This window comes from Argentina anserina, chromosome 7, assembly GCF_933775445.1.
Source record: "Argentina anserina chromosome 7, drPotAnse1.1, whole genome shotgun sequence".
In the NCBI taxonomy this organism is placed as follows: Eukaryota; Viridiplantae; Streptophyta; class Magnoliopsida; order Rosales; family Rosaceae; genus Argentina; species Argentina anserina.
In genome coordinates this window covers 8259760-8273074 of record NC_065878.1, presented here as the reverse complement: position 1 = coordinate 8273074, position 13315 = coordinate 8259760, and the positions used below count along the sequence as shown (strand labels likewise).

At 36.4% G+C, this 13315-nt stretch overlaps 1 protein-coding gene and 1 long non-coding RNA gene across 2 annotated transcripts; both read left to right on the top strand.

Annotated features, from left to right (window-relative positions):
• Positions 1-390: 390 nt before the first annotated feature.
• Positions 391-3334, top strand: LOC126802001 (uncharacterized). Its single transcript, XR_007672890.1, has 4 exons — positions 391-531; positions 2078-2147; positions 2252-2341; positions 3068-3334. It is a non-coding gene; the product is annotated as an uncharacterized LOC126802001 (long non-coding RNA).
• Positions 3335-8357: 5023 nt separating this feature from the next.
• Positions 8358-10775, top strand: LOC126803514 (uncharacterized). Its single transcript, XM_050531311.1, has 2 exons — positions 8358-10227; positions 10375-10775. The coding sequence occupies exons 1-2, from the start codon at positions 8358-8360 to the stop codon at positions 10773-10775; spliced, it is 2271 nt and encodes a 756-aa protein (XP_050387268.1).
• Positions 10776-13315: the final 2540 nt, after the last annotated feature.

Genomic DNA, 13315 nt, shown 5'->3' with positions numbered 1-13315 from the left:
TAGCCTAAGGTGAATATTCGTGAAACATCACAAATTAACATTGATACCATGAAAGACCAATAACTTAAGTTAAACATGATATTAATTATGTGATGAACAAAACATGTGTAGAGATCGGATTATTACCTGATACTGCATATGATTGTCCATTTTAGCGCCCGCGGAAGATACTGAAGCTGTATAATTAGAGAATACTAGCTAGTAAGAAATAATTTGACTGATATTTATGATGAACGAACAATACTCTAAAACCATTGATTAACTCGTACCTTCCTGCGATAACTGGGAGTATATATGTACGCGATCATTCGCGTAGGCTAATGAATATATACGACGCGTCGTATTTTCTGTCGAAAGAAAACATTAATAAAGTTGTCGTCCTTATTATCAGAAACCCACAAAAAAACAGAGAAGAAAATGGCGAGCGGTCCTCCGTCGGCGGCAGCCGGAGACCCCAAAGTGGATCTGGTGAAGCAGATTCGCGGCCACGAGGTTGCAATTGCAGAGCTCAATACTCTTTCTTCGTCCCGGGTATCTCTTTTTTCTTTTTCCCCTTATATAATCTCCGAAATTTACGGTCTTGTATTCGTTTCATCAACCCAATCTACGTTGTTTATTATATGCACCGATGAATAGTGTAGTTCAGTTCATTAGTATATATAAGTATGAGCAATGCTAATAAACATAACTATATAAGCTCTTGAATTGGACAACAGTTTATTTGGATGAGAAGCCAGGAAGTGGTTTAACAATTGAAAAGTGAAGGCTGTTAATAGAACCGAGCAACTCAACTGTGAGGAAGTTGTCTGATATGAAGGAAGTAATGGCCAGATAGTTGAGGTTGTTTTTTTATTTAGAGACTTGCATATTGGAAGGGCTGGAAAGGAAATAATAAGCTTGTAATTTTGATTATAGGTGGTTGAGATAGTAGTCGAGGATGTCAGATTTTTTCCTTCATTTAAAAGTGGTAGTTGAGGACTTTGATCGCATTGACAGTAAACTGTGAAGAATTATGCAAAATTGTATTCAAGATCAGAGAGACCATGGTGGGGTCGTAGAGGTTTGAAGTGGAGCATAGTTGAGGCAAAAATGAGGTGATTATAAGCTCAAATTTTGCAGTTTTAAATCGCTGCTGCAGGGATAAGTCTTCGGGACCTATCAGTTTTACAAAGCTATCATTTCAGCGATGCCGGGTCAGCTTTGAAACAGGATGTGACGAGGGTCTTTTGATGATTTATTACTTCTATTTTTCGGAAGTAGGATAGTTAATGTGGAAGACGGATCTTTGAAAATTTGGGATCTGAGACCCATAAGTCTGATAACCGGCTTTGTCATTGCTAAGGTGCTAGCTGCTAGATGCTGTGCCTGTGAGAGCTATTGTGTCTCATTATGTCATCACTACAGGTGCCTACATATGAACTGTTGCATCTTTGCATCAGTTCTGTTTTTCTACAGGTTTAAATCTTGGTTGAAAAAACATATAAGAATAGATACAAGGAAAATAGTTAAATATTTTTGTTAGGAACCAGCAATGGATTAAGGAGGGATTAGTCTCCTTTGTCCCTAGTGCCTAGGATGAAAGACTCGAGGGAATCTTGAATGGGCCTTACTAAGTAGCCGTAATCCTAGCCTGCATTCAGAGGAGAAAAAGTTCAGAGAAATATGAAAAGTAACAAACTACTTTGTGAAAATAATGAGGTCAAAGGGGGAAGATTTATAAATTCATGTAAATTTATATCAAATAATTGTTTCGTTTGCGAGTTTGGTTTTTGGACTCTGCATCTGATTTAGTATCTTTTTGGTGGAATGTCTACTGAGTGGTGATTGCAGCTCCGATTGAGTCTCTGTGGACTCCTAAATGTGTTGTTTAAGTTAAACTTTTCATGTTTGCTATATGTGATCAAGCATCACGCATGTTGGTTACATCTTGGGATTTGCGTATTATTCTCATGCCTCTTTTATTTTTAATCCTTTCTGGTATTTTTGGGTTTTCTGTTTGCATACGTGACTGTTTAAATTCAAAGCCTAAAGCTTTCTTACTGTAAAAATTATAAGTATTGTTTTTCCTTGACTACAGACAGTGTATCAGAAGAATGGAAACTTACTTTTCCGTACGACCATCCAGAAAGCATCGGCATCTGAACAGAGTAGGACATTTTATCTTTTTCTTATCAACTCTTATGGTGACTTCCTCTGGCATTGAGATAGCTCTACTGATGAATTTTCCTTCTTCATTGTGCCTATTGGCCAGAACAATTAGATTTGGCTAAAGCAATCCTAGGAAAGTTGAATACTTCTTGATACGGCTTGAACTACATTGATGCTTCTGCAACTTTGTAAGGTAAGAAACCTGTGTTTTGATATTCATATTAATCATACATGTGGTGGAACTATCACATCTGTGTGTATGGGTGAAATTTTTGTTTTCGGCCACTTTAAACGCACCTCTTTATCACCTGTCAATCACTGTCCTTTCCACTAGTCATTGCTGCTTGCAGATTTTGCTTAACAGCCTAGGAAAAATATGAATTTCCGTTATTGGTCCCTATTAATGGTGCAGATTGTAGTATATAGTTCTTAGTCATGGTAAGTTGGGAACGGTATATAAGTACGTAGTCTTTAACTTTGTCTGGGTGGAGAGAGGTCTTGGGGTTCTTGATTTGTATTAGAAAAGAATTGAGGTCTTTGGTTGGTAATGGTGGTGCTGGGGTCTGTGTAAGAGATTATTTTCAGTTGGACTTGAGAGGATGAGATCTGAGATAAAGAGGATTGGCTTTAGTATTCATGCTAAAAGATAAACTATATGGGGGTGTAAAAGAGTCTCAACTATAATCCTGGAAGCTACAACCTTCACAGTTGTTTTTATAGGTTTTTGTTTTCCGATTTTAGTTTTCCTAGCTCTAACTAATTTGATTTAATTTATTTGTATTTGTTCTTTAAGAGAAGAACTCATGTTAATTGCCTAGTGAATGAGTCGTAGTTTTTCCATACATGGTTTTTTTTTTCTCATTTCAATTTTAAGGTATTTTGTATATAGTTGGTGATTTAAGTTCTATTTGGTAAACAGGATACAGAGCTGGTGCATTGTTGAATAGAGTCCTGCATTCTGATGGTTGTGGGGACACCTTCCTTTTATTCTTTTTATTTTTTTTCCTCAGGAGCTTAAGCTGAAGCTCTCATACAGCTAATTTGTGTGCTTTGCATCCCAATTATACATTACCTAAATTAAAATATAATATTAATATTTTATTTTGATTCACATTTAAGCAATAATTTATTTATTGACATAAGGGTATAAACAGGAGTATCAACATTATATTGTGATATATATATATATATATATATATATATACTTTAACTGTAAAATGAGAAATTTCTGTCCATATTGTTGTCAGGTTCCTTTTCAAATATGTACAACCCAATTCTCATTACACTAAGGACAGTTTTATAAGCTGATTGAAATAGGAATATCTTATCTGATTTTGTTATATCAAATCTTAGTATGTTACTCTATCCTGCTGGAGACTGGAGTCCACTTTTTAACTGTTTTCAGAATTTCCATTGAAGAAAGTTGCAGTGAGTCGAAGAATAGGTGCTTGTCAAATGTTGCTACCCAGGCATTATAGCACCCTTGTTGCAAGTGATCTGCATTCCCCAGCCATCCCATCATCCTTCATTTCGCTTGTAATTGAAAGTTATAGAAGTGTCTCTAAAAGGCAGGAAACCCTGTTTTTTGTTGTATTCATCACAAAAACTAGAAACTAGAAACTTTATTAGATTCATCACAGTAGAGCTTAAGAGAGAAATATGTGTAGGTAACAACTAAACCTTCATCCTACTCATCCACCTATCCGTCTTTCATCATAGTCCTACCATTTTTGTTCTTCTGCGTTTGAGGCAATAAGCACAACCAGTTCGTCCGCAATTAAAGTTGAAAACAACTCCGCACCTGCAAGTAGTTAACCCAAAATGGAACACACAAATCAGAATAAGTTTCACCCTGTTGTACTACACTTATATTTACCAAATCTACTCTAGCAGCACAGAATAACTAGGCATTCATCAAACGCCAGTAATGCAATTAAAAGACGAGGACAAATGAACCTGCAGCGCATTTGTGAGCAGCCGCACTACTAGAAATTGGGGTTAAGGGGACATTTAGTTTAGGGACAAATAAACAAGTGTCCCTATATTCTTACTTTGGGGACATATGTTAGCTTGTGTCCCTCAATATAAATTTGGCACAAATCATGTGTCCTTATATATGCAAAAGACACACTTATGTGTAGGGGTGGGCATAAAAAACAGAAATCCCGATCCCGTCCCGAAATTCATAGGGACGGGACAGGACGAAGGTCTAAAAACGTTCGTCCCGTCCCGATCCCGTCCCGCTTCATAATAGTGGGATGGGACGTGGGACGAATAATTTATATCCCGTTTCGTCCCGTCCCGTCCCACCTTTAATGAAAACTTAAAAATTCTTATATATTTGTATCAAAATGAAACTAATTTATGTTCGTAATAACTCTAAAATTATATCAACTCAAATAATAATGGTAAATTATAATATTTTGAACATAATATGCATTTTTTTTGTTAAAATTTCATTATTGAATGTTACTTTGTTATGAAAAAAAATAAAAATATAGGTTTTTATTTAACTTCATAAGAAGGTGGGATTTGTCCCGTCCCGTCCCGATCTCGTCTCGTCCCAACCGGGATTAATCCCGAGTGGGATGCATTCTTAAAAACCCTTGTTCCGTCCCGATCCCAGCCCGATTCAAAAGAGTGGGACGGGACGTGGGATGAGCCTCGTCCCGTCTCATCCCGTCTCGTGCCCACCCCTATTTATGTGACCATAAACACTTTAAGTATATTCACACTCATGTTTAAAGACATATATGTCCCTAAATTACACAAAATGTATATTTGAGTGGTAGAATACCATTGCTTCTCTAAGACAAATGGTAGAATACCGAATACTCTCTTGACCCTTTCTTTTATCCGTGAATTACCGTGCCATACAGAAAACCCTTTGGTGCCATCATACTAACTCGATCATTACCGCCCAGATCTATCAATATTAGACTTTTTCCCATCTCTGTTATTTCTTATCCAATCTATCGAGATCTTTGACAAAAAATTTATGTCATATACGATTCTCGCTCTTCTCACTCTTAGTAGAATATCCAGACCAAGAGTGGAGTTGCTGCAATTCTATTTCAAGGTACGGGCATCTTTGTGAGACATGATGCATAGGAAAGTTATTGTTGCATTAGTGAAGCTGATAAAGGTTCTTCCCTCCACTGGGTGGAGGTTCACAAATACCACATCTAACGGCGCGTGTGTTTTACACCCTAACAGATCTAAGTCATGTAAACAAAAAGTGATCTGTAACAAATTATTTTAACTATGTAGGAGGAGACCAAGAGGGACATGACAGTACTCTTACAGTCTTACTGGTTGAACCACCCAAAATGGCAAAATGGCTCTTCCCTTCGTCACCATCTTGTCCCTAGTCCCTTCTACCCTATTTTTTTTATTTCTTGTTCTTGGCATTTGACAACGTTTAATAGTTTGTGTATTTTATTTTTTTTGCTTTTAATTGTTCTGCGGTCAGAAAACCGCCACCTGTAAATTTTCAACTTTAAATTAATTTTCAAGTTATATTTTAAAAATAAAATTATAAAAAATAGTTTATTTCTTCAGAAAATTTACCAAAAACTACCACGTGCTCAAAAAAAAAACATTGTATTCATCCATGTACAAATTATAAGGTATTTAACACCATAGGTTATAGTTGTCATTTTGGAGATAAAATGATACATAGATTCTACCTCGTGATCAAAGCCCAAATATTATTTCGATGTTATTGAAAATAAGAAAATTTTGAATCATAGTTATATTTCACTTTCTCGATCAAATCCAACGGTCGAATTTATATTTTTTTTTCAAATTTAGTTAGATGAATCATAATATGGCACAAAGTGTCGACTAAAGTGGTATAACTTAGTTCATATATTATATGCAAGTGTATATGTTACCGAACCAACTTTACTGAGGAAATAAAATATAATAATAATGACCGTAGGATGTCATAGTTATAGTGAAGTATGAGTACACTAGAAAATTCACAACTTTTTCAATAACATTTGAGTCTCGATCTAATTGGTTAACATTGTGTATACTTATACCTCCTTAAGAGCAATTGTATCTAGTGTTCGAAATATCGGATATATCGGCCGATATATCGCCGATATTTAGAATCTAATACGATAAGGGCATATCGGTCCAAATTTATCGATCAACGCATAAAATATAGTCAACGGCGATATATCGGTTAACCCGATATTGACCCCGATATATCAGTAGGTTATTTGTTGTGAAAACGACGTCGTTTGATGCAATTTCAGTTTTGCATAATCAAAAGTTCAAAACCCGTCGTCGCCATCTCGCATTCTCCCCTTGGACCTTCGACCTTCGACTTCTTCGATTCGATCTGGAAGATTGGATCTCTGCTTCATCCTTCAAGAAGAGCTCTCCTCGTCGCCGTCGCCGTCGTAATAGCCATCAACATCGCCATCGCCATCGACATCGTATCACCTCACCTGGGGTATCCGATTCCGAGAAGAGAGCCATCGCCATCGCCACTGCCTCACCTCACGGTCCTCACCTCACCGGGGGGTATCCGATTCTGAGAAGAGAGCCGTCGCCGTCGCCGTTTCCATCGCCATCGCCATCGTCGTCGCCGTCTCCATCGCCATCGCGGTTTCGTAATAGGCCAACAAGTAATTTTTCTTCATTTTCTTGTTAATTTATGCGGTTGGAACCCCTTAGATGCTTGTGTATTCTGTTTTTTTGTGAATTTTATCTTTGATTCTTATATTAGTTGGATATAAGGAACTCAGATGTGTAGGCTGTGTAGCCAAATGTATGATTATTGAGACTAGTTAACGTGAACCAGTGTAATTTCAGTACTTGTAGCAAGAATGTCCACAACAGCCCTTAAAAGTTAACTGCTCAGTCTTTCCAGTTTGAAGGGAAAGACTGCATGTATGTACATCTCTGTTTCTACTGCAAGCAAGAGTCTATGTATGTAAATTAGTGCTCGAGTGATTCCAGTTCACAGTTTCATTTGTGCTTAAAGTATGAGTTACAAAAGGTTTTATTAGTTTGAAGTAAATTGCTAGAGTGTCATTGTACCTAGAGTGTAATGTTTTAATAATGGTGAACTCCCTGTGAATTGGTTTTGCTTACACTGTGTAACTGTGTTACCTGTCTCCTGGTTGATTCCAAATTTCTTCTTCCTTGTTGATTCCTGCTCTATAGTATTTGCTTTTTCCAGAGCCTATATTGCTGGTGGTATTGGTGTGGGAATGCTTTACAATTACTTTAGCATAGGTATGTACAGTTATTGTAGGATGGCTGAGATCCATCCATGGTTTTAACTTGTTGTATGTGGAGTTGTGGACATGTGGTTGGATACTGATAGTATGCTGCAGCCTGCATGCACATGGATACTGAACCCTTTTGCTGTGTTGTGTACATCTTGGTGCTTTTTCCTTTTCTGGCAACAAATATATTGACAATGAATTTAGATTACAGTGAATTTTTATTTGTATACCGTGAGTTTGTAATTTTGTATTCATAGTTTCATACAACTGCATAAGCACACATGGGGTGGATAATAATAGGTTTGTCAAGTATTGGTTTAATGTCAGCTGTCAATATCTGCCCTGTACCAGCTTATATAGCAGCTTTCTGCCCTGTACCAGCTTGCAGTAACCACAGTATCCGATAATGCTTTTCCTAATCTGTTTTTTTGTGTGTCTATCTTGTGGTACTTGCAGCAGCAACACTTTCCTACCTGTGTTTCTGCTGCTCCTAATTGCTGTGTACTTATTTCCTTTGTTGGTTTAGGTTTTTAGTTTTTCCAAGTAGTGATTGCTTAAATTGTCTAGTGTTTTTAGTTAAGTTTGCTGATGTTGTTGTAGTCTGGTTTGCTGTCTATAGTATCAGGGGAGTACTGCAAGGCAGATTATGGTTATGTTTCTTGTTGGTTTAGGTTAGATTCTGGCCTGTTTCTTATTGGTTTAGATTCTGGTGATGTTTCTTGTTCGTTTAGGTTAGATTCTGGTCTTGTTTCTTGTTGGTTTAGGTTTTTGGGTTCAAATATAGTGCAATTCAGTCTGTCACCGAGGGTCTAGGCCTGCTGCTATAACTGGAAAAAGACCATAGTTTTGTTGTAGTTTATGTTTCATTTAAGTTCTGAATTTCTGGGTTTCTTTGTGGTATTTGAGCTTCTAATATTGGTCCATCATTGTTTGGTTTTGAAGGTTTAAACTTGTGAACTTGTTATGGCTGAAAGTGTTGGTACTAGTTCTTCAAGAGCTTCTAATGCAACCGGTTCTATTCCAATGACCACTACGTCTACCCCTTCACAAGTAAATTCCGAATCATTATGGAGACTGGCTTCGAATGATGTTGGTTGGGAGTATGGGTATTGTGAGGATATTACTAAGAGGAATGTGGTTACTTGTACATTGTGTCACACGAGAGTTAGTACTTGTGGAATAACTCGATTGAAAGAGCACGTAGCCGGTATAAAGGGTAATGTTGCCCCATGTAAGAAAGCAAATGATGAAGCCAAAGCCAAGTGTAAAAAGTCTCTCTTGGAAGGGAAAGAAAAGAAAAATGCTTTGAATGTCCATGATATAAAAGTGAGGGAAGAAGTGCACTTGAGATCCCAAGATGAGGAAGAGGAAGATGATATCGGTAATGGTGGTGGTGATGAGGAGGAGGAGGAGGAAGAAGTTAAAATTACCGGAGCAAAAAAAAGAAAAAATATTAGAGGGCCCATGGATAGATTTGCATCTTCTATTCATCCTCCAACCGATGTAGGGAAGAAAAGAAAACAACAAGTTATCAATGACGCATTTGGTAAAGAAAGAACACAAAGTGTGCATGAATTTTTGGCACGATGGGTGTATGAAAATGGTATTCCTTTCCATGCTCTTGACAATGATAGTTTTAGAAGATTTTGTGAAGCGGTTGGACAATATGGTCCGGGCTACAAACCTCCAAGCCAATATGAATTAAGAGAACCATTGTTGAACAAGGAAGTTGAGATAACAAAGAAGGCACTTAAGAATCAAGAATATGAGTGGGCAAAGACCGGCTGCTCAATCATGACAGATGCTTGGAGTGATGGAAAAAGAATAAGCATCATGAATTTATGTGTGAATTGTAAAAAGGGCACAACTTTTCTATCTTCCAAGGAAGCTTCCAATGACTCACATACCGGTGAATACATTTTTACTTATATTGAGAATTGTATTCAAGAAGTTGGACCACAAAATGTGATACAAGTGGTGACGGACAATGCTTCCAACAACATGGCGGCGGCAAAGAACTTGCAAGAAACAAGGCCTCACATTTTTTGGAATTCATGTGCCACTCATACCATCAATATCATGCTTCAAGGAATAGGTAACATACCTAAGTTCCAAGTAATAATTGAGAAAGCCAAAACATTCACCGTCTTCATTTATTCACATCACAAGACATTGGCCATGATGAGGAATTGTACAAAGAAAAAAGACTTGGTGCGGTCGGGAGTTACTAGGTTTGCTACTTCTTCCCTTACTTTACAAAGTTTGAATAACAAAAAGCATTTGTTGAGATTATTGTTTGCAAGTAAAGAATGGGAAGAAAGCAAGTATTCAAAGACTTTAAAAGGAAAAGCGGTATTTGCTACCATAATGAGCATGTCATTTTGGAATGGGGTTTCACTTTGCTTGCAAGTATTTGAACCTTTAGTTAAGGTGCTTCGCCTTGTTGATGGAGATAAAAGACCTTCAATGGGTTTCCTATATGGAGAGCTACAAGAAGCAAGGAAGGAGATCAAAGAAGTATACAACAATCAAGAGGCAACTTATGCTCAAATCTTAGAGATTATGGATTTAAAAGCTCGTGATCGACTTGATGGTCCATTGCACTTGGCGGCTTACTTCTTCAACCCTTATTACTTCTTCAAAGATGAAGGCATATGTTTGAATGGGGATGTCATGCAAGGTTGTATTTGTTGTACTGAGCACTTCTTTCCCGATGATGACCAATCCCAAGAAACCCTCATGAACGTTGAGTTGCCTAAGTATAGAAACAAAGAAGGTGTGTTTGGGAGAAATTTGGCTAAATCGGGGTGTGCCAAGAAAGACTTTGATCCGGGTATGTTTTTTGTTTAAACTTTATGTTATATACTTATATTGTTTAAATTCCAACTTGAATTATATTTTTTGTTTTTCCATTAGAAATGTTTTATTTCCATTAAAGCTGTATATATAGATGTCCTAAGCTATTTTCATTTTATTATAGTTGCATGGTGGTACACTTATGGAAATAGTGTGCCACATTTACAAAAAATGGCAATAAGGATTCTTTCCTTGACTACAAGCTCATCCGGGTGTGAGAGAAATTGGAGCACATTTCAAGGGATACACACAAAGAAAAGAAATAGACTAGATGCCACAAGGATGAGCAAGTTGGTCTATGTTCAATTCAATTCCAAAATTATTAACAAAAACCGAAGGAAGAATATAGGAGAGGTTTTACTTGCTAGAGAAGCTAGAGAAGCACAAGAATGGCTTGTTGAAAATAATGGTATTGAAGATATGGAAATGCAACAAGAAGCATCCGAAGTGGATAGTGAACTTCGAGAAGTACGAGAGCTTTATGAAGATGATTTTGCATCGAAAGATGAGGATGAAGGTAATTGAGATGATGAGTTTCAGTTCGAGTCTGATGATGAGAGAATTTATGATCCATGTCCATCTCAATCAATCATTTAGACATCTATGTTTATTTTAGTACTATTTTGTCTATTTATGTATTTCATTGTCAAAACATCTAAATATTTTTATTTGCCCAACGTTTTTTAGTACAATCCCGAAATATATTGATATTAACTAAAAATTAGCAAATCCGATATATTCGATGTATCCCCGATATATCCTTTTGTCCCTCAACCGATACAACCCCGATAACCAATATTTATACCCTTGATTGTATCACGCAATGATAAGTATACAAAATGTTTTACACTGGCTAATATAACATGTCAAAATGAGTGCGTAGTGATTTTTGAGATTTTTTTCAATACTTGGACTATATATTAATAATTCTGAAAGGTTCATTACCTTAAATATAATTATATATTCAAATATAACAAATGATACATATAGATGTGTTACATGTGTCCATATATATTACACGTGGCTCAATTTTAAGGGACTTTTGGGCACCAAAGCCATTTTTAAAGCCTTTTTGAACTTGTAGGTCATTTTGAATCCCCATTTTGAAAAACCAAAGTTTAACAAGGTGAAATATTTTTGAAATTTCTAGGGCACCAGAGTTATTTTTGTTATTCGTTTTAAGTAATGAAATCATTGAAAAATGTTTTGTGAGGCTAGAAATGCGCCCCGTGGAATCTTTTGTATTTTATTTTACAAGGTTTTGAAAATCTTACGAGAATCTTAAAAAATAGTTCAAATACTTTAAAATTTCTTCAAAAAATTACCACACGCTTAGAATAATGCGCTCTATTCACCCATATAAAACTTGTGATATATTTATTACTGGGAAACACATCTATCCTTTTGGTTGTCTCGTGATCGAAACCCAAGTATTGACGAAAGTAGGTAAATTTTGAAACATAACCATATTTCACTAACATAGTCACATCCAACGGTCGAAATTTTATTATGACAATTTTAGTCACATAAATCACAATGTGTCACAACATATATGAAAAAGTAGTATAACTAATTTCACATATTATATGTAAGTGTATGTGTTTTCAAATCAACTATGATGAGGAAATGAAATTTAGATATATCAACCATTGGATATCAATATTATGGTGAGATATGAGTATGATAAAAAATTCACATATTTTTGATATTATTTGGGTGTCGATTCACTTTATTAACCTTATATATCTTAATATCTCTTTAAGAACAACTGTATCATGCAGTTATAAATATCTTTAAATTTTAACACAAGTAGATATAGAGCATCACCCTTACAAACATACTAATTTTTGAGACGTTTTTAAACACCCAAGTTATTTATTAAAATTTTCAGAAGGTTATGGTATTTCCTGAAAATTATCATAAATTTCAAGTATTATACATGGCACAAGCAGGGCTCTTACACCTGTCCAACTCTCTAAATTTTTATTAATTTAAAATAATTTTAAGATTCAAATGATCCAAGATTTAATCCAATTTTTATATTGTAGTTCACTAGTTCGTAAGATAATCCATTTCTTTCTTGGTCCTCCAATTTTTATATTGCTTTTGAGTACTCTTCTCAGTTCTCACCCAGAAACTCAAACTAAGGCAATCAAAATATGGAAGAACCTCAAGCTCTCCAATCACCATGGCCTAAAAGATCCCAACCTCCTTCTACTACACAGCCTCACCAAAAAATCCAATTCATAATCCAACCTCCTTTCCTCAAATCCCCCTCTCTAATCGCTGGGATTCGCTGCCACCTTCCTCCTCCTCGCCACCGAGATCAAGACAACGGTGGTCTTCGACTTTGTCCTCCCGATCCAAGCCGTCAGTTCGTCGTCGTTGATATGTGGCTCTGCCTCTGTCTCAGTCTAGCATCACATCTTGGTCTACTGTAGAGGAGAACAGTTCACAACAAAAAGATGCAGCTTTCTTTGCTTTCACTCGCAAATTTCCCATGTTGTGTGTTTTTTTACATCCCACTTGTATTAAAAAAACGGTGACGGAAATATATTGACTAACATCATATCAAAAATTGATTGAAAGAAGTGGCTGTAATTTTGCCACGTAGGACAAGTGAACCGTCACATGGTGAAGGGAAGAATTTTCGGGGTTTCTGTGCTTAATTGTATTCCATGTGAATTATGCAGAGAGCTCATACCCAAGTCCATGTACTCATGGCAGTAGTTACCAGGACCCAGTGAGGCGCATGGCTTTGATGAAGGTTTAATTGCTTACCCTCCGCACCGTTGTTGCCTCAAGTCCTCAAAGATCATCATCTTCATCATCACGTGTACTTAACGCGACTGAGTATGCTGTTGAGATACCATTCTAATGCTTATGTTTGCCGTAAGTCTCAATTGAATAAATATTGGTAGTGCTTAATGTTTGTTTGATAAGTTTTGTTATGAATTGGGTTCAATTCTTTTCCAATAGAGTATGAATTTTCATTTGAAGAGGTATTGAATTCTGGTGTATTGTACAAATGGTCGAGTAGGAAAAATCTTTTCAATTTTGATGAG